The sequence below is a fragment of the Eucyclogobius newberryi genome, unplaced genomic scaffold (assembly GCF_026437365.1).
Source record: "Eucyclogobius newberryi isolate DKJ021-1_F unplaced genomic scaffold, fEucNew1.0.hap1 SCAF_7, whole genome shotgun sequence".
Lineage (NCBI taxonomy): Eukaryota > Metazoa > Chordata > Actinopteri > Gobiiformes > Gobiidae > Eucyclogobius > Eucyclogobius newberryi.
The window spans coordinates 37,175,020-37,202,398 of NW_027316389.1; the positions used below are offsets into that span (position 1 = coordinate 37,175,020).

At 42.3% G+C, this 27,379-nt stretch overlaps 1 protein-coding gene across 1 annotated transcript in view; it reads right to left on the reverse strand.

Annotated features, from left to right (window-relative positions):
• Positions 1 to 3,181: 3,181 nt before the first annotated feature.
• vps4a (vacuolar protein sorting 4 homolog A) overlaps positions 3,182 to 27,379 on the reverse strand; it is a 62,181-nt gene continuing 37,983 nt past the window's right edge. Inside the window, exons 8-11 of the mRNA XM_072435025.1 lie at positions 26,295 to 26,376; positions 14,218 to 14,437; positions 14,009 to 14,149; positions 3,182 to 3,338 (exon numbers count right to left, since the gene is read on the reverse strand). Of these exons, the coding sequence (XP_072291126.1) occupies positions 3,237 to 3,338; positions 14,009 to 14,149; positions 14,218 to 14,437; positions 26,295 to 26,376 (545 nt within the window). The 3' untranslated portion in view covers positions 3,182 to 3,236. The remainder of the gene's footprint in view (positions 3,339 to 14,008; positions 14,150 to 14,217; positions 14,438 to 26,294; positions 26,377 to 27,379) is intronic.

Below are 27,379 nucleotides of genomic sequence, written 5' to 3' on the forward strand. Positions count from 1 at the left end.
TGTAAATCTACACAATATATAGTTGAAAGTTTGAGTTTATCATCTTAGGTTTTAGAGTTATAGCTGTTTTTGTTTTCATTGCTTCAAACGCATTTTTAGACAATTTGTGAGTTCTGAAGAAAATACAAGAGATTTCTAACCCATACTTTCTGAGCAACAAGGACTTGTACATCTGCACAACATATCTTTTAAAGTTTGAACTTATCATATTGCATTTTTGAGTTATAGCAGTTTTCACTGTTTTTATTGCTCCAAAAGCCTTTTCAGCCCATGAACAGTTGTTTGTGAGTTCTGAAAAAAGTGCAAGAGCTATTCAAACCCTTTTTGCTGGGCAAGTAGGACCTGTAAATCTACACAATATATAGTTTAGTTAAAACCTCTTGCTTTGATTGAAAATCCAGATTTGCAAAACGTTTTATGTATCGGTCCATATCGTCCAGATTCTACATACAAAATAATAAGGAAGAAGACTTGCACCTGTCCACACAGGGCCGGGCTCAGGTAATGGAATCGATCCAACGATCCAGGCCGCATCGCTTACCACTAGCCTTACTGTTCTGTAAATAGAGTGTGTGTGTGCTCCGAGTTTGTCGCTCATTGGTTTGCGTCTGGACTCATTAGGTCCGGACCTGAACCTAAACCTCTGGATTGGAATCTGGACCTGAACCTGAGCGTGGGTTTAGGTATGCATCCCTACTCGGGAGTTGAAATTGCACTTCGACATGATGGATTGCACTGCCTAAAGTCCTCGATGTTTTACAGTAGCCGCAAAAAACAGCCGAGGCTGTGGAATAACTATCTAATGACATATTCTATCATTTTGGGTTCACCAATATGGGAGTTAGTAAAAAAAAAAGAGAGGAACGGTTCAGTCTCTGCTTTATTCACTTCCAACAGACGGAAAATGTCACAACAGTAAAGTAAATTTGAACATATGCCAAAATCCTTCGACTTCTTGCCTCAGTCCCTTTACAATAAAATGTGTTTTTTTGCAGGTTTTCCATCATGTAAGAAATCTAAGAGTGAGATCTGCCACCACAAGGCCCCACTCTGGTTACATCCAGGATTTCCTGTGCACTGTGGATCTTTCTCAATGCAGTAAAGGAATCTCTGGAAAAGGGAAAAGTCAAGTCAAAGTTTCAGTCAGATTTCAGTGCAGTTAAAAATGCTTGTTGTGGTTTGTATTATACTATTGTAGTATTTTCATCGCCACCACAGACATTGTTGATTCATTTCTCCCTGTGGCCCTCAGAGGCAACTGTTGTTGTGATTTTGGGCCTTACAAAAATAAATTGATTTGATTTGATTTGATATTATTGTACTATAGCACAGCTGTATGCACAGACCCGGTTTGAACTGACCTGACTCATCCCAAGTAGACGTTCCTCATGAAAATTTACATTTTAAATTAGTCAAACCCAAACCCAGAACTGTTAAACTTAAAATATTCAAGGAAGTTACAATGGTTCTCAAGCAATGGATGCTTGAGAACATACTTTCTGAGCCCAGGGTGGCTGGAATTTGAGCTGACACATTTGTGATCTACAAATATACAGAGTGGACTAGAATAAGAACCTATAAGATTGATCAAAACCAGAGGAAGTCAATCATGTGTAGCAGAGACACACAGACCGATACCGGCTGTTATTTAAAGGTGGTATGGAAGATTTTTCGGCGATTCGAGAACGCAGGCGGAAGTGCGGACCGATACAACACACACGTGCGTTTGTTTATTAGCGCAACGGAGCGCATCGCATCGCTCGTCTCCCGTAGATTTCTGTCCACTTCTGCGTCAGCTCAAACTGTCTTTCTCCGTCTTCATTTTGCCCCGTACACTGAGGGAACTATATTATGATAGATCCATGCGCTTAGGCACGCGGAAACGTGGGCACAAACCGCACGCGGCTGCAGGTGAGCGATAGGTGCGTTTTATGATTGATACGTGGCAGGACAAATGATTTATCCACGCCACGAGGAAATATGATAAAAAATTTGCTGAAAAAAATCGTCCATGCCACCTTTAATTTTCTTAAATTATTTGTGAAAATTGATGAATGTTGGATTTATGTATTTTATCTTACTAATGTATCATGTATTTGGCTTAACATGTAATGTATCATGTATTATTATGCTTGAACATTTAGTTTGCTTAAAAGTCTAAGAAGTGATTCTAAGTGTGTGAGCTGTTTGCAGACGGAGCAGTTTCTCATGAAAGAAACAGATGGAAATACCTTACTTGCTTCGCAACGACAACTAACTTGTTAGCTTCACTACCAACTGTCTATGTCAACAGTGTAAAGTGCTGAGATGTATTAAAAGTGTGGGCCAGCTTCCTGTATGTGACCTGTACCAGTGACCTTTTCCACTTAGGGGAAGCTGGTTAATGTGCAAAAGGAAGGTGGATGCGGGAGAGTCTTTGTCGTTTCTCCCCCGTATTCCACCGGGGTTAAAGATATGGATGGTCTCTAAAACTTCTTATTTCTTCTAACGTTGTCTTCCTTCTCAAAGATTTAGTTCTATCAATGAACCTTTGTGGGAGTGATACTATATTACTAATGAGTGTTCACACAAAACAAGATCCTGGAGGAAACCATTCAATGTAAATGAGTCAGTCACGTACAGGGCATACATCAAGTCTTCTTCATACATCACATAAAACAGGAACATAACTGACAAGCAAAAACATTTTGTACAATATCAACATGACACAATAAACGTTTAATAAACACACTCAAAGGAAATAGGCAGAATTAACAGAATGAAATGATTGTGAGTTTTAAAACAAAAATCCTTCAGAGAATTACAAAGCCTTTCAGAGCAGGTTATTTGAACAGAACACTGCTTCATCCCCCAGTGTTGTCTTAGTTTGAACTGCAGTTCAAACTAGCATCTCATCATAGGTAAGTCTACTGCTCCGAGGAGGACTCTCCAAAAACATTACATTAAGATGCAAAGAACGCTATTAAATGCTGTAGTTCTCAAATGTTGCGTGTCCTAAAAAGATTTTATCACAGCAACAAATCATTCCTTAACCAGCGATGGACAGGCTCATGAAGACGTGGATAACTTATGACATGCAGGTTGAGCTGCAATGCTTGAACTCGGGTCGCTGCTTTATTGTGCATTTGAACAATTCAATTAGGAAAGAAACGGACAGCATCTATAACTTTTCTTTTTTGAAAAACTTTAAATGTGGAGGTCTGTGGAGAAGAGTGCCTGACTCCACAGAGAGCGAGTTAGCCCTCCATGCCGAAGTCTTCAGTAAACTTCTTGACTTTAAGTAGGTCTTCAGTGTTGACCGTGGGTCGAGTGGTGGACAAAGAGCGCAGCATGTCCGACTGAAAGAACAAGATGCAGCATGTCAATATCTTGTCTTATTTTGTATACAAGATGCTAATCCCTCAGTTTAGACCTCTACAAACATGTTATACTCTGAAACTCTGAAAAGTATTTGTAGCAAATCTTCAAGAATGAGCACAAACAAATCTATAAAAACACGTTCCTAATCAGTTCAAAAGATTCAAGAGCTGAACTTTTTCAAGTCAGTCTTTATTCTGTACAGAATGGTTTCCATTTTGAATGTAGAGTTAATCTCAGACAAACTTTTTTTTTCCACAATTGAAAAATAATGGGCTGTTTGGGACCGGGATGATGCTTAGATCGGATGGATGTCTGGATGCACTTGTATCCAGGAAATAATGCGTCTTTAGTTTTTTCATTTTTAAAGAAAAACTGAGAACAAAGAACACAACAGAGAAAAACAAAAGCAAAAAACCTCAACAGATTAAAAAAATCACTGCATATTCAATGTAAAATAAAAGTCCCAACGAGTCCAGAGACGGTCAAATTTTTCCTTTTCCAAATTAAGTTTGAATGTTATCTTTTCCATTAAACTAATTCCTATTATGTCACTGCAGTCCTTGGTCATTGGGGGGTTATGCATCCTCCATTTCTTTGTTATATGGCTTTTTGTCCTGCTGCCAGAAGCACATTCCAAAAGGTTGCCATTCACTGTGTCCATGGCAGGAGATTTTAGGCCAAAGTACATAGTTCCAAAATTGAGTGGAATGGCAATGTCAAAAACTGTATGGAGTGCATCCTTAATTTCAGCCCAAAACGTCTGAACAGGACATTCCTAGAATACGTGATAGTGGTTTGCCTCCTTGCCACCACAATCTCTCCAACAGTTTGTACCTCCCTGTGAATAATCGGCACTTTGACAAGGCGTAATAAAAAAAAACCTGATACATTCTCCAAACATGTGGTCTTTTGTGGTCTTCCACAGGGATGTACTTACAACAAGACCAGCCTCTTGTTCCCATTTGTTTTGAATATATTTAATATGAGTATTTGTCCAAATTAGAAATGTATTGGTATAATTTAGATATTATTCCCCTTGAAAGTTCAGATTTATAAGCCCGGATAAACATCTCAATCTAAGGGACACAATGGTCATATTCTTGTTTAATTTCTCCAAATAAGGAGTTATAGTAACTTTTTTTGTAAAAACTGTTTTATGTTTCTTCAAGCCAAAGGATTATCATCAAAGCTTTTCATTTGATTCTTTTACAATCTGGTAAAAAAAGAAAAAAAAGTTATACCTTCTGTAATCCAAACCCTGAATCTATAGTCCGATCTATTAGGGATGGAGTTAAGGTTAACCCTATTTGGTACAAAACCTTGGTCATAAGCCAACCAGTTAAATATTTTATGATTTTCAGTTTGTATGTCTTGATTAGCTCCTTCCATGTTTTAAGCACAGATTTAACCCAGGGACTCTCAGCTTCAACCCAGGGACTCTCAGCTTCCTCCAACAGACTCAAACGTTTGTTGGGATAAGATTCCATTTTTCATTAATGGTAAAATTAATCTCCATAATTGTTGATAGCGCTTTATGGAACACCACATCTAAATATCTAAGGGATTCCGCTTGCCGTTTAAATGGGTAAGTCTTTTTTGAGGTCAGAGGGGGTTGCCAGTAAGAGACAGTTTAAGTTTTTTGTAAAATTGTATTTGTGTCCAGACATTGGACCAATTTCTTGAAGACATTGGGTATGGAAATGCCTGGGTTGGTCAAATACAATAGAACATCTGCATAACAGGGAATTTTATACTCCATCCCATCAATTGTAACACAGGGAATTGTTTTTGCTCGTCTAATAAATTGGGCCAAGGATTCCAAATACAAAGCAAACAGGAGTGGAGACCACACACAGCCCCGCCTAACCCCACTTTTCAGAGCTTTTAACCTTCTTATGGTTTTCTTCTTCTTATGGGAAAACAAACACAAATTTTAACAAAAATAAAAGAGAACGAATAAGATAAGATAATCCTTTATTGTCCACACATGGGGAAATTTCGGAATAGACATTGTATATTTACAAGAGACACATTTGAATGACACTGAACATTAAAAATGAATGAATTTCTGTAAAAAGTCCTATTATTCATCATACAAGGGCAAACATAGAGAGGGAATTGCAATTTTGATTTCAAATCAAATCATTTTTGAAATAAAAAGGTCACATTGATATATCGCTTTTCTACCATCAAGGCACCCAAAGCGCTTTACATCACGGAACCAGTCACTCATTCACACACCAGTGTACGCAGACGAGTCGGGTTAAGTGCCTTGCCCAAGGACACAGCGGCAGTATTTGGCAGCTGCAATCTCACCGCCAACCTGGATCAGACCGCTCTACCATTCGAACCGCCGACCTTCGGATCAGAAGTCGAGCACTCTACCACTGAGCTACTGCCGCCCAACCAACCGAGTTTTAAATGTAATGATAAAGAGGGCAGATACGTACTGGTTAAGGGGAATATTAATGAAAACATTTTCACTCTTAAAACCTAATTTGTGGCGGCGATTGGAATTTTCGCATTCAGCCTACATTAGACGTGTCAAACTCAAGAGGCACTGGAGGAACGATAAATAAGAAGTTCTGTATCGTATTAAAGAATATAGGATTGATTGACAAAAGAAAGGAAATTAACCCTGTAGAGCACGCCGGTATACTCATTTTTCTAATCCGCATACAGTCAATAAAGTCATCTAAAATCACTGAGGCAGATATAGGTACAATAGACCTAAATCTATTGTATCCCCCCCAGCGTGTTTTCACCAGCGCGTCCAGCGGCCCGGCAAGAAAGCGGAGAGCTTTATACGAGCATTATACGAGCTCTCGGAGCATTGCAAGTTCGGAGCCGCCAGAGAGGAGCATATCCGCGACCAGATCGTGGTGGGGATCTTGGACAAAGACATCTCACGTAAACTGCAGCTGATGTCAGATCTCACGTTAGCGCTCACAATCCAGAGTGTGAGGCAGTCCGAGGAGGTCGCGGCACAAGTAAGCCTGCAAGGAGACGCAGCAGCGGCTGTACAGGAGGTGCGGCGCAAAGGCACGACGTGGAAAACACCGTACAAGCAAGGCAAGTCAAATGTGGGCAGAAGATGGGGTGATTCAGACAGAAAGTGTGGCAGATGTGGGAAAACGGCTCATAAAGCAGATGAAAAGCGCCCAGCTTCAAAAGCCACATGTCGAAGTTGTCACAAAATGGGACACTTGGTCAGAGTGTGTCGTAGTGGCAGGTCAATAAATTAAGTCACAGAGAATTAAACTACTGAACAAACCTCCTACTTTCTGGACTCAGTCAGCACCCCTAATGACAAAAATGAGTGGACTGTATTTCTACATGTGGATTCTGTCCTGGTTGAATTTAAAATCGACACAGGGGCGGATGTAAATGTAATGAATGAAGACACTTTCCACACAGTTGCCCCTGGAAAAGCACTGCAGCCATCTGATATTCCCCTGGACAGCCCAGGCGGAGAATTAAGGTGTCTTGGTTGTTTTGATGTGACTGTAAATTATAAAAGCAAACATTATGCATCAAAAATGTATGTGGTCCGTGGACACAGAGTCAACAATCTACTCAGCCGCTCCCTGTCAGTCAAAATGAACATTGTGAGGACAGTAGATGCAGTCTTCATCAAAGGCAGACCATGAGCAGCCTTAGGGGGAACATGGCACTTTAAAGACTGAACCAGTTAAGATCCTGTTAAGAGAGGATGCTGTGCCATATGCTGTACACACAGCACGCCGTGTGCCATTTCTAATGCTACAAAAGGTCAAAGACAAACTACTTAGCATGGAACAAAATGGCGTAATAGAATGTGTCACTCAAAGCGAGAATCTGCGTGGACCTCACAAAACTCAACAAGTCAGTGAAAAGAGAGCGCTACATTTTGCCAACGTCCGATGAAATAACCTCAAAATTAAGTGTTCTCATCTCTCGATGCGGCGAGTGGATTCTGGCAGATTCTCCTGCATGAGGACAGCTGTAAACTAACAACATTTGGCAGTTATTCCTTTCGGAATAACAAGTGCACCGGAAATCTTCCAGCGCAAAATGCTGGCGACTCTGGAAGGTTTGCCGGGTGTGGAGGTTTTTTGGACGATGTTTATGGGGCCACTATGGAAGAACACGACCCTCGTCTAAACAAAGTGTTAGATCGCGTTGAGACAGCTGGCCTAAAGCTCAACAAAGAAAAGTGCTCCTTGAAGCAAAGTCAACTGCGATTCCTGGGTCATCTGATTGACCACTCTGGGGTGAGACCAGACCCCAAAAAAGTTGAGGCTATTAGCCAGCTGCCGCCACCACAGGACATCCAAGAGCTGAAGAGAGTGCTCGGCATGGTCAACTACCTGGGCAAGTACATTCCGGCACTTGCCACTGTTGGTCAGCCACTGTATGATTTGTTAAAGACTAAGGACATTAAAAGCATGATAACAACAGCACCAGTCCTTGCATTTTATGACATTGCTAAGCCAACTACTGTGTCCGCAGATCCAAGCAGCTACGGGTTGGGGGCGGTGCTACTTCAACTCCATGAGGAAATGTGGAAACCAGTCGCCTTCTGCTCCCGACGTCTCACTCGCTATGCTCAGATAGAGAAAGAGTGTTTAGCCAGTGTTTGAGCTTGTGAAAAGTTTGACAAGTATTTGTGTGGCTTAGACCATTTTAGGCTAGAGACAGATCACAGACCGTTAGTGCCTCTCATCAACAGTCAGAGCTTGGATAATGTTCCACTGAGATGTCAGCGCCTTCTAATGCGGCTCATGAGGTACAAACCAGAGGCTGTTCATGTGCCAGGTAAATCTCTAGTTGTTACAGATACTCTGTCACGTAGCTCACAATCATATACAAAAGAGCAAATCGACACGCACAGTGAGGTGGAGTGCTACCTAGCCACCGTGGTGCAGGGCATTCTAGCCTCTCCCAGCCGCATGGACAGTATAAGAGCGGCCACACCAAATGACTTGACCTACAAAGCCATAAATGACATGGCCCCATCCTACCTCAAAGATGCTATAGAACCATATCATCCAAACAGAGCTCTTCGCTCTCAGAATGCTGGCCTTCTGGTGGTGCCAAGAGTCTCTAAAAGTACTGTAGGAGGTAGAGCGTTTAGCTACCAGGCTCCTGTGTTATGGAATCAGCTCCCGACCCATGTTAAATATGCTGACACAGTCTCTTCATTTAAGTCCAGGCTTAAAACGTTCCTCTTCGAAATCGCTTATGGTCAGAGTAGTTAGGAACAGAAAGATAAACCCACAGCTTCAGCTACGCTGCCCTAGGAGTAACTGTGCTGGGGGAAGTATGACAGCTTGAGCACTATCCTCTTCTTCTTCTGACTACTTATGCTATCAAACAATATTTATTTTTTGATTCCACTTGCAAACTGTTCACCGCCTTCTTTTCTTTCTCTCACTCCTGAGGACCTGTGGACCCAGATGCCCCTCCCCTGGTGAAGTGGTCCCTGCCCTGTGTGGACGGTCCCTCATCTGCCTGAAGAGTGGCTCCAGTTCGCCTCAGTCGGTCCCTCTTCTGCCTGAAGAGTGGGTCCAGCTCGACTCAGACGGTCCCTCTTCTGCCTGAAGAGTGGGTCCAGCTCGACTCAGACGGTCCCTCTTCTGCCTGAAGAGTGGGTCCAGCTCGACTCAGACGGTCCCTCATCTGCCTGAAGAGTGGGTCCAGCTCGACTCAGACGGTCCCTCTTCTGCCTGAAGAGTGGGTCCAGCTCCAGTCTCCTCGTGTCCGTCTGTCCGTCTGTGAGAGTCGGATCTCTCCTTCACTGGAACTCCTCCAGGTTTCTACGCTTTTTTCCCAAAGAGGTTTTTTTTTGTAGTTTTTCCTGGCCGAGAAGGAGAGTCTAAGGACAGAGGACCCTGGGACATCGTCCCTCGCCACCACAGACATTGTCTGACTTCATCGCCACCACAGACATTGTCTGACTCCATCGCCACCACAGACATTGTTGATTAATTTCTCCCTGTGGCCCTCAGAGGCAACTGTTGTTGTGATTTTGGGCCTTACAAAAATAAATTGATTTGATTTGATTTGATTTGACAATGATCTGCAAACCGTCTTTAAACTCCTGATGAGTTTAAAGACGGATGGCCTGAATACAAAGACTGAAACACACTTTTGCCCTGGGATACCTGATGAGGTGGTGAGTGACAATGGACCTCAGTTTTCCAGCGCGGAGTTCAGAGAGTTATCACGTAAAATGGACTTTAAACATGTCACATCTAGTCCTCACAACCCTCAGGGGAATGGCCATGCAGAAAGAGCAGTGCAAACCGCAAAGAAAATACTCGGGCAGGAGGATCCGCTCATTGCTCTCATGTGCTACAGGCAGGGCCGGCCCTAGCACATTTGGTGCCCTAGGCGAGCTACTCCCCAGGCACCCGCCTATACGGCCTAGTGGAAGGGCTACAGGTCAACACCATGTGCCACCACCGGAGTCAGTCCAGCTGAGCTCCTCATGGGAAGGAAAATCAGAACTCTCCCTACACTGGAGAAGAATCTTCAACCAAAGTGGCCCAACAAAAAGACTGTCATGCAGAAAGATGCCACAGAAAAGGCCAAACAAGCTTTCTACTTCAACCGTCGCCATGGGGCCAGACCACTTCCTCCACTGCGTCCAGGAGATGCTGTAGTTGCTAAGCTGGATCAGGAAAATACTTTTTTTCAAGGGAGACCACTACTCCAAGGTCTTACCTTGTCCAAACTCCACAAGGAGCAGTGTTCCGTCGTAACCGTCGCCATCTTTGTGTGAATAACTCTTGACCATCTGGCACTGTTCCTCTTCCTGCATCAGCTGAGAGTGAAGCACTTTTCTAAACATGTACAGTGTTTGTTCAGTTATTGTTTAAGACACATTTACAGTGTTTGTTCAGTTATTGTTTAAGACACATTTACAGTGTTTGTTCAGTTATTGTTTAAGACCCTATGTTGTCCGCTAATATGAATAAGCTGAAATAAGCTGTTTATTGTATTTTTGGTTTGGGGAGTTTACATAAAAGGGGGAAATGTCATATGAGCACATGTGTGCACTTGACAACGGACACCTTACGGCAAATACACTATATACGGGAGTGTGACCACCTGCATGTGATATATGTAATCAAACCTGTGTGTGACAAGGCTTACCGTGCTTGCCTGTGTTCTGGAATAAAGCCACGTTTACAACTAAACTACCGCCCGTCATTTTACACTTACTGTTTGAGTGCCCGAATGATTCCGGGAAATATGTTGTCTGGGGCTGTAACCTGTTACCATCCGCCTATTTCGCCCTGTGCACAATGGTTGGACATACCCAAATGGCATTGCTTATTAAAAGAGGATCTTACGTTCCACATGTGAGTGTGATGCATCATTAGAAAGCTTAAACCTTCTAGTTTCTGCAGATGTGCATATGCACACTGTCAGGGCTTTAGAACTTAACTACAGAAGCCCAAACATAAACAAAACATCCTTTTTTTTTTTGTCTCGCCTGAATATTGTCAATTTGTAAAATTGAATAGAAACAGACATTTTGATGCTGTTGAAATTTTTGTATCAAAAAGTATATTTAGAAAAAGTTATCCAAAAATGTGCCAAACTGTTTTACTACAATTTTATTTTCTCTATGATCATAAAACATACATTTTGATGTTTTGTAGACCACTAATACCTATTATAACTGCTAAAAACAATGTATGTGAAAATGTGTAAATATGAGTTTACCTGTGAATTTCCCATATAGAGGTGAAAAATATATATATATATATTTTTATAAAAAAAACATTATTGGTATAATAATACATATATCTAACAAAATGCGCGTCCAAAAGGCTAACAAAATCAGAAAACGTGATGCGTAAAATCTGTCGAAAAAACTGGCTCTTTACTGCTTTGGGCATGTGAATTGTAAACACAAGCTCTGGCTCTTTACTAAAACCCACCCACCGTTTGAAAGCTTGGCTAGAATATTGTGTCAATCAAAATGTTCTACGTTATCCCAAGCACGCGCTATGTGGATGTAAAAAAAAATTACGGAAGCAGCGCATTTTTTCCCCCGGAGGCTCGAAATCGGATAACTTCAGGAAAAATACAAGTGGATATTGTTTTTCTGTGGATTATTATGGACAGAACGAGTCCACTTACTGAAGGATTGAACGTTGATGAAGCCGTCATAATTCGCAAAACTGGTAAGACATTTTGATGAAAAGTTGAGACTTTATGACAGAATATTGGTAATTGCTTCTTAGGGCGTATTATTCAATGTAAATCAATGACATATTCATTTTGTTGAGAAAATAATCTTTAAAATTATGTATAACTTGCTGGTATTGACAACAAAAATAAAAGTGATGATGTAATAGAACTTTTGAAGTATGGTAATCACCCGCGTGCGGGCGGGTGGGCGTGAACAAGTTAAGCCCCTGGTAGGGTCACCCAAAGCAAACAGGTCCTAGGTGATGGGTCAGACCAAGAGCGGTTCAGAAGCCCTTCATGATGAGCTCAAGATCAAGGCCAGTTAAGTCGCCCGGATTGGCGTTACCGGGGCCTCAAATCCCCAAACTTCTAAGTGGCAGGGCTCCGGGGGTGGATGAGATCTGCCCTGAGTATCTAAAGTCTCTGGATGTTGTAGGACTGTCTTGGCTGACACGTCTCTGCAACATCGCGTGGCGGTCGGGGACAGTGCCTCTGGACTGGACCGGGGTGGTGGTCCCTCTATTCAAGAAGGGGGACCGGAGGGACCGGAGGGTGTGTTCCAACTACAGAGGGATCACACTCCTCAGCCTCCCCGGTAAGGTTTATTTTCAGGATACTGGAGAGGAGAATCCGACCGATAGTCAAATCTCGGATTCAGGAGGAGCAGATTGGTTTTTGTCCTAGTCGTGTAACACTGGACCAGTTCTAGACTCTGGTGCTAGAGGGTTCATGGGAGTTTGCCCAATCAGTCCACATGTGCTTTGTGGATCTAGAGAAGGCTTTTGACCGTGTCCCTCGGTGTGTCCTTTGGGGGGTGCTCCGGGAGTACAGGGTCCGGGGCCCTTTACTCAGGGCTGGGCTGTCCGGTCCCTGTATGACCGGAGCAGGAGCTGTGTTCGCATTGCCGGCAGTAAGTCAGAACTGTTCTCAGTGCATGTTGGACTTCGCCAGGGCTGCCCTTTGTCACCGGTTATGTTCATAGTTTTTATGGACAGAAAGAATCAGCACCTGCAAATCCGAGGCCATGGTTTTCAGCCGGAAAAAGGTGGCTTGCCCTCTCCAGGTGAGTGGGGAGTCCTTGCCCCAAGTGGAGGAGTTCAAGTATCTCGGGGTCTTGTTCACGAGTGAGGGAAGGATGGAACAAGAGATTTACAGGCGGACTGTTGTGGTGAAGAAGAAGCTGAGTCGAAAAGCTCTCTCTGCAAATCTCTCGATTTATCGATCAATCTACGTTTCTACCCTCACCTATGGTCATGAGCTTTGGGTAATGACCAAAAGGACAAGATTGCGGATACAAGCGGGAGGAGCTCGGAGTAGAGTCGCTGCTCAGAGTAGAGTCGCTGCTCGGAGTAGAGTCGCTGCTCGGAGTAGAGTCGCTGCTCGGAGTAGAGTCGCTGCTCCTTCACGTCGAGAGGAGCCAGCTGAGGTGGCTCGGGCATCTGTTCGCTGGAGGGACTATGTCTCTCGGCTGGCCTGGGAACGCCTCGGGATCCCCCCCGGAGGAGTTGGAGGAAGTCTGGGAGTCCCTGCTTAGACTGCTGCCCCCGCAGCCCGGCCCCAGATAAGCGGAAGAAGACAGTAGGATGTATAGACCCAAGTGATCATGCTCCTTTCTATATTTCTGTAGATTTGGAGAAAAGATGAAAAAACACAGTGGGGCGGTTTAATGCTAGCCTGTTTAATGACCCTTTAGATGTGGCATGTGGAGTCTTTTTTTGAAAATAAAAGTCAAAGTGGCAGCAGCATTTTATTATCATATAGCATTAAGGAAAATTACAGGAGATGGGTGCAAGACTCACCACTGACAACTATAATTTGAAGTAGGCTGGCAATCATTGGCAGCACTGCCTTTTGTTTGTTTATAAGGCTCTCATTGCCTGGTTATTTATCATGTTTGCTGAACTTCAGATCAAGTATTCACCGCTTGAGACATCAAGACATTCTTACACTCAGAGAGTCAAAAGCAAGTTTAAAAAAAAGATCTTCAGCAACTTTTCTCCCTGCCAGCGGAACAAGGCTATTTAAAATTATATCATTTTGTGTCTTATAATTTTAAAGCACTGGTTAAGGACTATCCAGAGTGCCAGTGCTTTTGCATGATTTTATCCCATACTGAATGTGCGTATTTTTGGATTTGTCAAATTTATTGATTGTTGATCCAAAATGGCCGACTTCTTGTCCGTCATAAGGCTCCAATGTAATGTTTGACTTGTCTCATGGACCTCTATCACCGTTTTAAATGTCTTTCTTTTTCCCATTGGGTCCTGGTTCTAGGCAGCGCTGTTGAGCGTGACAACCAAATTTTTTGCCCGCCCGATCACGATAATAACCCCATGCAAGACTTTTCGGCCATGTTCAGGGGTTCAAAAAATGCGATCACAGGTGGAGAATAAAAATAACACCATAATAATAAGAAACCAATGAAGAAAAAATGCCACATATTTTCATCAAGTTCTCTTACCATGCACACTATAGGCTCCAGCAGCTTATCACTAGGCACCTCCATCCAGGTCATCTCTATGGCAGCAGGATCACCAGGGGAACAAGGGGTCAGGAGGTCATCTACCATTATCTGGCTGTTACTTCGTGAGGGGCCATGCACCTACAACATAACAAGGGCCAGTAAGGATTTTGCTTTGGCTCCAGAGGCAGCGCAGTGACAAAGCCCACCTTCTTGAAGTGCGTAGCCGACTGCACTTTGCGCACAGGCTGCATGAGGGCATCCCGTACAATGATGCTGATATCTGCACCCGAGTAGCCGTCAGTTTTATGGGCGAGCTGCCGTAGGTCTGCCTCGCTCAAGCTGTGGGGCGTGTTCCCCAGGTGCAGGCGGAACATGTGAGCGCGAGCTGGCTCCTCTGGCAGTGGGATGTAGATCCTCTTCTCAAACCTACAAATAAATATGGTACAACACACTTAAAACAGAAATTTAGGCAAGGCAAGTGTATATATGTAGAGCACAATTAGTAGACGAAGCCATTCAAAGTTCTTGAAGGCTACGCCATGAAGGAGCAGAGTGCAAATAAAATCATTTGATTCACATGCACAGCTAAACAGTTTAACAGACAAACTGTTTTTAGCCTAGATTTAAACATTGTCAGAGTAGAACTTGTCACATCTTCAGGAAGACTGTTCCAGATTTATGCTGCATAAAACTGAAACGCAGATTCACCATGTTTAGTCCTGACTCTGGCACCAGCAGGATGCCAGTTCATGTTTAGTCCTGACTATGGGCACTAGCAGATGGCTGGCTAATGTTTATCCTGACTCTGGGCACCAGCAGGAGGCTGGTTCAGGTTTACTCCTGACTCTGGGCACCAGCAGGAGGCCGGGTCCCGAGGCGTTAATAGGGCCCCCAGTCTGGCAACCCGTCTTATGCGAAGTGCAAGCGCGGCGTGCGTCACTTGTGTAGTATCGTGGCAGTGCACACAGCGGTAACATGTAACGCACAAACCGCATTTATTTGTAATGACAATCTGGCCACCAAGGCACCAAACCTGCGCTGATTGGTCAACTTCATTGTGCACGAGCAGAATGAGAGCGGGACATAAACACAACACAACGTGGTTATCATGTCGAGAAGAATATATCTTCCGGTGCCGAAAAACAAAAGAAGAAACGACTTGACGATGTAAGGGATCATCTCAAAATGGGTTGAAGCTGGGGGGGCTTCAATACATCGTTGTGGCAGTAATTGTTTTGAAATGCTAAAAAACTTCAACGAGCATTAGGCCAACATTAGGCGGCGAGTGCGTGCGCGGAGTACGCGGGTGCATGCGAGGAGCGGGGCGGGTGCGTGCGCGGGTGCTACGGGGAGCGCACGGGGGAGCACGGTGCGCCGTGGCCCGCGCAAGGGGCGGGGCGGCCGTCGCCAACGCGGCTGGTGCAGAAAAGTTGGAAAAGCTTTTTTGCTGCAAGACGCGGCGCAGAAAATGATCAAGAGATTATGCTCTAGTAACGTGCTACGCACTGACCGGAAGAAGGAAACAAAATAAACCCGCATAAGGTTTCGGCCAATCACAGAAGACGTGAGAGTCTCACTGAGACAAAAGCGCGTGTCCTGCTTCTGTCATTCTGACATGTCTAAGGTCTAAACTCAGGCAATTGACAATTACAGGTTTTGACAAACATTAGTTTCTCACTCTCTCATCCTCTTGAGACTATCTCAATGTGGTCATCTCACAGTTTGGGTTGAATGGGATGTGTCCTAGGGCCCCTAGGGCCCGTGGACCATGTGGATTGAGTAAACAAACATGCGCGACAGGTGACATTATTTGGAGAGTTCATAACTTCTAAATATAAACTTACCAAAGGATGTTCAGGGATGTTCACTAGAGGTGAGCAGGGTCCATCAAGCTACTATCGTTTTATCAACGCGTAAAATTTTATGTGAAGCCAGACAAAGTCTTTTGGGGGGGGGAGGGGGTCCAGAGAGAGACGAAAAAAATTAAGTCTTTTCAGCTTCAACCCATTTTGAGATGATCCCTAAAGAAACAGCAAACTCAACAACACTCTCCAGGTATTGAACTTATCTTACAAAGAGACGGTTAATGCTGCTGTTTCAAAGTACATGAGTCTGTCATGTTAGTTTGCTCAGGCTGGCGGTGAGACAAGAGCTCTTAGCGTGCACCGCGCATAATATGTCTGAATGAAGGATAATAAGCTTAACATTTACGCCCGGTAGTGTTAGCTGAAGGTGAGAGCGGTGAGGTGGCGTCTATGCCCCAGGTCAGTAAGAGGCGGACTCCGGACCGACGAGCGCTGTCTCGTCCAGAACCTCTGACATGAAACTTTGGAGTGATCAGTGTACGGCCCTCATTCACACAGAACGAGCCGTGCAGCCTCAGTTAGAGATGAGCTGGTTTTAAGAAATTGTTTCAATTTAACTATTGAGTTTGCGTCCCCTCTCTTTCTCTTTATCTTCCTCTCCAAACACACGCAGCCCGTACATCACCATGTGTGAGATCAATCGTGACTCGTGATGTTTTACTTTGACTTCTTAAGAAATAAGTGCAATGAGAGGAACGTAAAGGTTTATGCATGTAAGGTCCATCAGCCAATCTCATCACAGCATTGTTTCACGCAGAGGAAAGTCAGAGTCCAGTGTGTGATGTTCAGATCAGAACATTACACACTGGACTCTGACTTTCCTCTGCGTGAAACAATGCTGCTGAAATGTTTTATTGCTCTATTAAAAGTTGATTAGAATGTAAATACATTCTAATCAACTTTTAATAGAGCAATAAAACATTTCAATTAATTTAAAAAGCACCATTAGACTATTTGTTATAAATAATAATAAATGTATAGTGAAAAATAACCAGACCTATTATAATTACGCCTGTTATAGAATAATACTAAAAGTGGTAAAGTTGCAGAAACGCAGTCTCTTCACTATAGCTAGGTTTGGATCTTCTCTTCTTGTTCTGTTCATTCTCTAGGAATTAACATTTTTGCACTGTCTAGTTTTATCAGTGTTGATTGTTAATCAAAGCTTATGTCATTTGTTTAATTTAACATAACTTGTTTTCTCACTTTGGCAAGAAGGAACAGTTGGGAGCAGTAAAAGATAAATGAGTAAGGATAACTATTACTTGTTTAGTTAAATAGAGAATGTATATCTTAACTTATATCACTGTCATTTCTGTAGTTCTGCTGATGGTCAGTTTGTACTTGACCTTCCTTGTGTTGTGTTATGTTATGATGATGGAATGCTTTTGCAGTCCATTCATCCATGTTAAGTAGTGATTGCTTTAATTGTCTAATAAGAACATTAGTTATTAGTATTAACAAATACACTGTGGCCCTCCAGTTCATAGTTTGTTATAGTATTTAACTTGGTATTCAACAAATAGATGTTCAACAAAATTATGTTTTAGGCACATTTATTTTGTTATGAAAACAATTTGACCATAATTGTTTTTCATAGCCAATATTGTATTGAGTAATTAAGTACACTAATGTATTCATAACTGGCTTTAGTCACTTTCTCCTGGCACAGTTTCATCACATCATCATTTTATAGCATCACAACCTAAACATTTTACTCTTACTTTAGCCGGCTGGACCACATTAAAATGCACCAGAATATACGAAAAGGTCAGAAAATTTCTGGGGGAGAGCCCCCCCCCCAGACCCCCCTGTTCAACCTGTTACCATCCGCCTATTTCGCCCTGTGCACAATGGTTTGACATACCAAAATGGCATTGCTTATTTAAAGAGGACCTTACAGCCCACATGCAAGTGTGATGCATCATTAGAAAGCTGCAGAAAGCAACACTGTCAGGGCTTCAGAGCTTACACTACAGAAGCCCAAACATAAACAAAACATCCTTTTTTTTTTTAGTCTCGCCTGAATATTGTCAATTTGTAATGGTCCTGAGCAAGACATACTTCATTGTGTGCTTATGCTGTTCTCTGTACATTATGTTTATCTTATTGACAACAACTGTGTAAAGTTTCTGATCTCTAGGAACAGGCATTCTGGTGCTGTTGACGTTTTTGTATCAAAAAGTATATTCGGAACAAGTGATCCAAATATGTGCCAACTGTCCCAAACTGTTTTATTACAATTTTAGCTCCTCTATGATCATAAAACATACATTTTGATGTTTTGTAGGCCACGAATACTTATTATAACTGCTAAAAACAATGTATGTGAAAATGTGTAAATATGAGTTTACCCATGAATTTCCCATAAAGAGGTTAAAAATATATATATATATATATATATATATATATCAAATTTTATGTTTGTATTGGTATAATAATACATACATCTAACAAAATGCGCGTCCAAAAGGCTAATAAAATCAGAAAACGTGATGCGTAAAATCTAGTTGCCTCCTGCCGAAAAATCTAGATTCTGACTGCTTTACGCACGTGAATAGAGACGATTCTGTGTGAAAAGGCCCTAAGTCCCACCCCGCATTATAAAGCTATTCTTATTGGCTAGAATAATATGTCAATCAAAGTCTTCTACGTCACCATTAGCTTGCGCATTTTCTAAGTAAACAAATTAATTTTGTGCATCGGAAGCGGCGCATTTTCTTTTGCGAAAGCTGTAAAAAACACGTGGATGGTCTCATTCTGTAGCTAACAGTCTGAAGAAAAGATCGATGCCAAACACCATCTTATAAGTCAAACAGGTCATTTGTTACGGACGGAGAAATGTGCCGGGCGAGCCTTCATCCTGAATATCATCAGAGAAGAAAACTTTGTTTATTTGACAATATCTCGAAATCGGATAGCTTCAGGAAAAATACAAGTAGATATTGTTTTTCTATGGATTCTTACGGACAGACTGAGTACACGAATGTACAGAATTAAAGCCGTTTTGTCCATCATAAACAGCAAACAGGTAGGACATGCGTTTGTAAAAGTTGAGACTTTCTCACAAACTATTGGCAATTGCTTATTGGGGCATATTATTCAGTAAATCAATGACATATTCATTTTGTTGAGAAAATAACCTTTAAAATTATGTATAACTTGCTGGTATTGACCACGAAAATAAAAGTGATGGTAAATGCGCGCCGGCGCGCAGGTGGATGGTAACAGGTTAAGGTTAAGGTATCTAAGGTTATTACCAAGTTTTATACCATTTTATGTTTTTTATTATTTTCAACAGTCATGAGGACCATAGATTCTTTGCTGGTGTATGAACGTCATAAGTTACTGTTGATCGAAGTAAATGTGGTTCCATACATGGAAAACTGTCAGGGAGGGTCTGAAACTTTCTTTGACCCACTGCTGTGTAAAGTGTCTCCATTCCTGTTGCGCTCTGGGCCACACCTCCATGGAGGCGCAGACGGCGTGGGACGCTCAGCGGCCGCCTATTGAAGCTAAAAGCTTTGTTAACTAAGGACCCAGCTCATCTCTCCAGCCACCAACTAACCCAGGATTATGAGCCGTGTGTGAGACACCTGCTCCTCGGGCGCTCCCTGTCCAATGTGGGCACTTGGCTGGTTCCTGTCGCTGACAGGAAGACTGTTTGGAGACCGTAACCAATCCTGTGCCACCAAGCCACAGGAGGAGTTCACCTAGCTCATCTTAGGCCGGTAAAAAGCCAGGCTTAAGTGGAGGAACACAAGATGCAGTCTACAAAATATGCACTGGTAAATGCTAGATCCATTGAGAATAAGACTTTCATCCTTAATTACTTTTTCACGTCACAAGCTCTATATATTGTTCTTGACGGAGACTTGGGCAGATACTGGTGAGTCAGCTGCCTTCACTGAGCTCCTGCCTTCAAAATGTACTTCCCTCAAAATCCCAAGGACTAGTGGTCGTACAGGTGGTAGAGCTGTTGTTTTTAAGGAGAGTTTAGACATTAAACAAGTGTCTGATATCTGCCTCTCCTCTGAATTGTGCGCATCCGGGTTTGGACGCTTTCTTTGCACATTTGTTTATCGGCCACCTAAGGGATCATATCAAAATATGTTGAAGCTGAAAAGACGACATTTTCTCTCTCTGTCTCTCTCTGGACCCCCCTCAAAAGACTAAAAAACAAAAATGTCTGGCATCACATAAAATTTTACTATCAGGAAATTTCACTTGCGACGCACGCGTTGATAAAACAATGGTAGTTTGATAGACCCTGCTCACCTCTAGTCTCTGAACATCCTTTGGTATGTTTATCAGTAGACGTTATGAACTCTCCAAATAATGTCACCTGTCGCGCATGTTTGTTTACTCAATCCACATGGTCCACGGGCCCTACGGCACATCCCATTCAACCGAAATTGTGAGATGACCACAGTGAGATAGTCTCAACAGGATGAGAGAGTGAGAAACTAATGTTTCTTGTCAAAACCTGTAATTGTCAATTGCCTGAGTTTAGACCTAAGAGATGCTGTCAGAATGACAGAAGCAGAACACGCGCTTTCGTCTCAGTGAGAATCTCACGTCTTCTGTGATTGGCCGAAACCTCATGCAGGGTTTGTTTTGGTCCTTCTTCCGGGCAGTGCGTAGGCACGTTACTAGAGTGTAATCTCTTGATTGTCTGCTGCGCCGCGTCTTGCCGCAAAAAAGCTTTTTCAACTTTTCTGCGCCAGTCGTGCTGGCCACGGCGGCGCTCCCCGCTCCCGCCCGCGCCGCCGCAGCGCTTTTTAACGCCGAGCGCCGTCTGGCGTAAATACATAGAATGCCGTCTGACGTTATGGTGAGCTCTGTAAACGAGCGCCGTAATTTACGCCAGACGGTGCTCGGCGTTCTCTTATTTTACGCCAGACGCCGTCCGGCGCTCTGTAACATTATAATGTTACAAGATGCTTCCAGGCTACTGCCACAGCTCTGAGGAAGTTGAATGACCACAGTCAGCATTAATCTGTTTGGCTTTTAGTGTTGTTAGGACAATGCTACTAGCCTTAGCATGTTACAGCAGACCCGCAGGTGCAGTTTTTACTATTGTCATGTACAACATTGTGCTGGACAGCTGTAAGTTACATGTTAGGGCAGAGCTTCTCAATTATTTTTTGTTACGTTCCCCCTAGCAAGAAGAAAACTATTTGCGCCCCCCCCCACTCCCCACTGTGACTATAAATAAAATAATTGTATAAAATTGTTATAAGTACATCTCTGCATAACATTTTATCCTTATTAACATTAAAAGAAAAAAAGAAATAAATATAGTCAAACTTACAAAGAATAACTTTATTAAATCTTGTTTTAAGTCTGCAACAGAAAAGATTTTAAGTGCATCAATGCCTGAAATAAAAAATAAATAAATCCTTGTTTAAACTGTAAACATGTTTGACCAACTAATTGCACCATTGCCAAAATTAAATAAAATCAATAAATAATATTTAATAATATAACAAATTTATATTCAGTTCAGCAACATTAACTCAGGAGCACAATATATAAAATACTTGAACCTACAAAACAAAAATTAATTAAACAATTTGTGCTCATTTTTTCTTTCTTTTTTTATCAAAATGAGGAGGAAGTCAGGATTAATGGCTACAATGAGCACGTTTCACAGTGCACAGCTTTTCGAAGCGAGGTTTGAAGCATGATAGTGCAACTCTCGGCTCCTGCTCAATGTTTAGCTGGGACCTGTACTTGGTCTTCAGTGCAGCAACAGCAGAGAAGCCAATCTCACAGAGGTAAGATGTTGCAAAAGGAAGCAGAATGCTTATAGCTTTCTTCCCTGAGAGTGGATACTGCTTCTCTACACTCAGACAGAATGCACTGAGTGTCTGTGATGTGAACCTCAGTCTCAATGTGGAGTCAGACACCATGTCAATGAACTGGTCCTCTTCTGCAGAGCTGAAACCAGTTGGAGCTGGTGGACTGAAAGGGTCTCTCACCCAGTCATACTGGGAAGAACTTTTTAAAGAATCCCATCAGTGAATAAATATGCTGCTTAATGTGTGGAATCACTGAGATAGCATCATAGTCATTAGTGTCCACAAATACATGCAGGTTCTCGAATGAATCAGCGTTTCCTTCATCAAGTTGCCTGCCCCACATTGCAAGCTTTCGGATGAAAGAGCTAATCTTGTCTGTGACCTGATGGAGGTGTTCATCTTTCCCTTGAAGCTGTAGATTTAGTTCATTTAGCTTTCCAAATATGTCACTCAGGTAGGCCAGTTTTCCCAGGAAGTTCTCATCACAACATTTTTCTGCCACTTCATACTTGTGCTCCTGCTCCAAAAACACTCTTATTTGCTCTCTGAGTTCAAAAACTCGGGAAAAGACTTTTCCTCGAGACAACCACCTTGCTTAACTGTGATAGAGCACAACTTGATGTTCAGCTCCCATCTCCTTACAGATGGTAGAGAAGACTCTTGTTTTTAGTGGTCTGGTCTTTATAAAATTGACTACACCTATGATGTCAGTCATAACCTCACTTAATTCAGGGGAAAGTTGCCTGGATGCAAGTGCTTCTTTGTGTATAATACAGTGTGTCCACTAGGTGAGGCCTTGATGAGTGCCCTAAGTCCTCTTCTCTTCCCTGCCATGGTTTGTGCACCATCACTGCAAACACCAATGCAGTTCTCCCACTTTAGCCCATTCTCAGTCAAAAAGGAGTCCAGAATTTTGAATAGCTCTTCAGCTGTGGCTCTGTCTCTGACATATTTACAAAAAAGCAGATCCTCACACAGGGAGTTTGACAAGTCAAAACGTACATAAGCAATAAACAGACAGTCTTTGTTGCTGTCAGTTGCTTCATCAAATTGTAAGGCAAAACGTTTGTCTTTGAGTTTATCTACCAGCTGTTCTTGAAGATAGTTAGCAATATCATCTATACGTCTGGCGACAGTGTCATTGGACAAAGGGATAGTTTTTAGTTTTGCTGCACTGGCATCGTCCAGCATGACAGAGACCATTTCTAATGCTGCAGGCAGTATCAGCTCTTCTGCTATGGTGTGGGGCTTTTTGCACTGCGCAATTTGGTACGCCACCTTATATGATGCTAACAGCGCTCAATGGTTTACTGAAGTAGCCTTCACAAAGCGGGATGACTGTTGGCAATATTCAGCACGTTTTCGCTGAAAAAACTCTAGCGGCTTATCGGCGTGATTGGGGTGTAATGTATTTAAGTGATGCGCCAACTTATTTGGCTTCATGCTGTCCGCTGCGAGCATTTTTAGACACAGCAAACACACCGGTCTTTCCTCTTCTCCAACTGTAGTCACAGTGAAGCCAAGCGCTAAATACGCTTCGTCGTATTTCCTCGTAAAATGTTGCACTGTCGCAAACATGACAGAAGTAACAATGGGAGCGCCACTGCCAGCTACTGTAGTAGTTTTAATTGTGAGATTTCAAGATGACAAATGCCACATTTTGTTAGACTGTGTGGAAGAGATAATGGATCTGATCAGGGACATTTGGACTGAGACACATTTGTGACTGGCCACGGGAAAAAACGCCACAAGTTGGCCCCGACCAAACTGAGATAAAGCCAAAATAACATTATTTTTTTTTTAAATGTGTGATTTTGGTCTTTTTGCAGAATGTACAAGTTGGAGTTATGAATGAGGCCCTCTGTGCTTCAGATAACACTATTGGTTGTCTTAAACGTATACATTAAGCTGTTAAAAATGGGCAGTTTTCGGGTCTTTTTCCAGCGCTCCTCGGGGGCGTCACCTATTTCTAGCCAGCGCATTGTTGATATTTTCTAGCCACATGGCTACTTAAAAAAACGTCATATTCCGTGGTGTTGAAGATGGAATACGGAGTACAAAAAGACAAAAAAGAAAAAAGATCCACGTAAAGAAAGTGCCTGGCGTAAGTACTCACGAGATCCCTCTGCATGTATGCATACATGCTAAAATTATAGGCCGTGGCTGCAGTGCCGCGGCCCGCGGTCAAATGGCCGCGCAGTTTCAGGAACCACGGGACTTCTCTTATAGCGTCATGGCTAACCCTAACCCTAACCCTAACCTTAACCTTAACCTTAACCCTAACCTTAACCTTAACCTTAACCCTAACCTTAACCCTAACCTTAACCCTAACACTAACCTTGACCCGGCACGGTCTAAAACGGCGCTAAAACGCGGTCAAATAGCGGCGCAGTTTCAGGAGCCGCGGCGCGCGGCCGGCACAAAAATAACATGGCAGTTTTGGCCGCGCGCCGCGGCACTGCAGACACTCCCAAAATTATTTGCACATCAAAAACTAGCTCAGTAGGTGTTGTTTGTTCCTGTGTTAGCCGCGAGCTAAGTTGGAAGCTAAGCTAGGCAAGCGCCATGTTATCGGCTTATTTTTCGGCGTTGTGCTGTACAAATTATATAATTATGTAGTATTTCTTGACCCATGGGTTGTGTGGGTCGTGCTTTATGTGAGTTTTATGGTGCTTTCCGGAGCTCGGAGATTTGCCGTTAGTTTTTGTGGCTAAACCGGCTTTTGTTTTAGCCGGTTTAGTGTTGTTTCGTTTTCGTGAAATCAAAAGTTGGCTAATCCCCCCGGTGCTGAATCAAAAGTAAATATTTAAATTCAACTCCGACTTCTGGATGATAGAGATGTGCTTTGTTAACGTGAAAATAACTTTCGCATTCTTGGATTAATACATTTTTATTATGTACTGAATCACCTGTGAATTCTGTTTATCGACAAATAGTGCAATAAACTCTATTCTGATTCTTTGACGCTATTCAGGGCCTTTTGTAATCCAAGTATTTCCATCTTAATACAGTAACTTAGACTAAAATAGAGTGATTATTTTACCATTATTATTAGTATTATCTTGTCTTACGCTAGCTGTTTTTATTTTATTTTTATCTTTATTTATTTTCCCCCACCATTCCTTATTTGGAAATGAGGTTTTGTCTATAGGAGTTTTTGTTTATAAGAGTTTTTGTTTATAAGAGTTCTTCTATTAAGAGTGTTTTTGGGGAGGGCTTATTTCAATGAGATGCAAATGAGCCCCCCTGTGACTCTGGGCTCACTCAGGTGAAAAACTTTGAGCCCCGTTTTCTCAGTGAAAGGTTTTGAGAGTTGTTTACATTCTGACCATAACTTACTCAAATATTATCAGATGTGACGTGTTCGTGTGACATCATTGCATAGCTTTGAATTCACACTTTAAGAATCTGTAAATAACGCAAAATGTCTCTGGGGAGACTTGTAACTGGTTTTCATACGGTCGGTCACATTTTATTGATCCACAACTTGGACACAGTAGCTCACACATTGCAATATAATAACTATTCAAAGTTCAAAACGTGGATAAAAAGAATACAATTGATACAGGTTAAAACTTAAAAGTTGATAAGGCCTTTGTATACAGATCTGTATTTGCTCAAGTTGACTGAAATACAGTATAGTTAATCGAATGTACATCTATGCAAGCGAGGTGGTGGGGTGAAAACAATTTAAAGTAGTGCTTAAGTATCTATTGCTCAATAAAGGTCTCAAGTTAGTAGCAGTGTGTTGGACACAATATAAACATGTTACATTCTGTATGTGTTTTTAAGACTCTTTGGTCCACTCGGATGCGCAGCAAAGTAGAGCTGGACGTCATAACAGATCAACCACTGTGACCTTGGGCTTCTTCTGCTTCCTCTGCACCATCACCAAGACCTCAAGTGGCAGCAGACCATCTCATGGTCAGCTCCTCATTTCCTCCATCACTGTGTAGTCTCTGCCAGACACAGACTGCAGTGCATTGCTGAGAAGTGTGGTGACCTGGGCTCTCCTCACCCTGGAACGCTCGGCGTTCTCTTTATTTATGCCAGACGGCTTATTTTGTAAAAGCGCCGTAAAATACGCCACGATACGCCGCTCCTAAGAGGCGGAGTGTGATCACATTTGCTTTCCATACCCGCACCCGCCGTCCGCACCTGCCGTGCTCCCCGCCGGCACCCGCCGCCCAACAAACAAAGTCATGAGTGTCTGATATCGATAGATGTCGGATGTTGGCCTAAAGCTCGTTGCGGAGTTTTTTTTTAGCATTTCAAAACAATTACTGCCACAACGATGTATTGAAGCTTCAAAGCAACAAATATACTAAATGTCCCCCCAAAAAATGCAGACCACAGGCACCAAGAGAGTGTTATAATATCAGTACCCACAGGAGCAAAAACTAAACTATCATGGCGAAAAAGACCACACACATTACTAGGATAATAAATTGTCACTAATAAAAATTATCACGTTCAACATTTGTGAATTTCCTTTTGAATATGTCATGGCAAAAAGCAATGTATTCAAAATAGAAAATTGGCTCTTGACCCATCTGAAAAAATTATGAATGCATAAAAACAAAAAGCACAAGAGTAATGAGAAGAGTGAGTGACCTTCTGCGTATGGCGGCGTCCAGCACCCAGGGGATGTTGGTGGCTCCCAGCACCAAGATGCCATCGTTGTTGTTGCCCACACCTGCAAGAGCTCAGCTTAGTTTCTGCAGTACTTTGACTTGGTCAGGTCACAATTATTTGACTGTTTATAGGATTTCCAAATTGTGCTTATTTACCTAACTTTAAATACAAAGTAATATATTTTAAACAGATAACAATGTGTACAAAGTTCAGTAGACTGGATGTACATTTAAGCAGTACATGTTTTGAGTTAATCAAAATATGAAGGCACAGAAAATATTTGAACATGCTACTATAACTCAAATACTATTGTACGTGCTGTCCCCCCTGTCTGTAAATACCCCCCCTTTTTGTATATGTCAAAGCGTCTTTGGGTCATTGAAAAGCGCTATATAAATAAAAGGTATTATTATTATTAGAAAGGAGCACATGTCAGAAATCTACAGTGTTGATATTTTGTTATAAATGTGTAATTTTATGTTTCATAGATATATCATTTGGTTGTTTAAATAAGCTAAATTCATTTGATTACATTTGTTTTATTTGCAGAATTTATTGGTGGTATTTTGCCTGCTCTGATATAGATGTGTTGCTGTCACTTTAAGAGAGATAGCGAGCAGGGGGCGTGGCCAGGGAACACGAAAACGAAGGCACCAGAGACAGAGCCAAATGGTTTTCTAAGGTACCATTTTATTTTTTGAGAATAGCCAGTTTTGATTACTTCTGTAAGAATTGTTCTAACCTGTGGATTAAAATTTGTGAACATTTTTTTACATCGGAGTACCGTGGGAGTGTAACACCATCGGCAAAACAAGACCTCAGCACCCACATTTGGTTTCATTTGTCTTTACAAAAGCATGCTGGAGTTTGGATCAACTGAAATTAACCAACAAAACCCTGTGTACGAATCTGACCCAGACTCAAAATTCCCTTAATTATTTTGTAACAGACAGTTACTTAAGGGCCCTCCTGTTTAAATAATGTCTGTGCAGTGAAGTAACCAAAGTTTATAAGTTCTATGTTTATTGGCACAATAAGAGCTTCATGTGTCACATGCGTTTGTT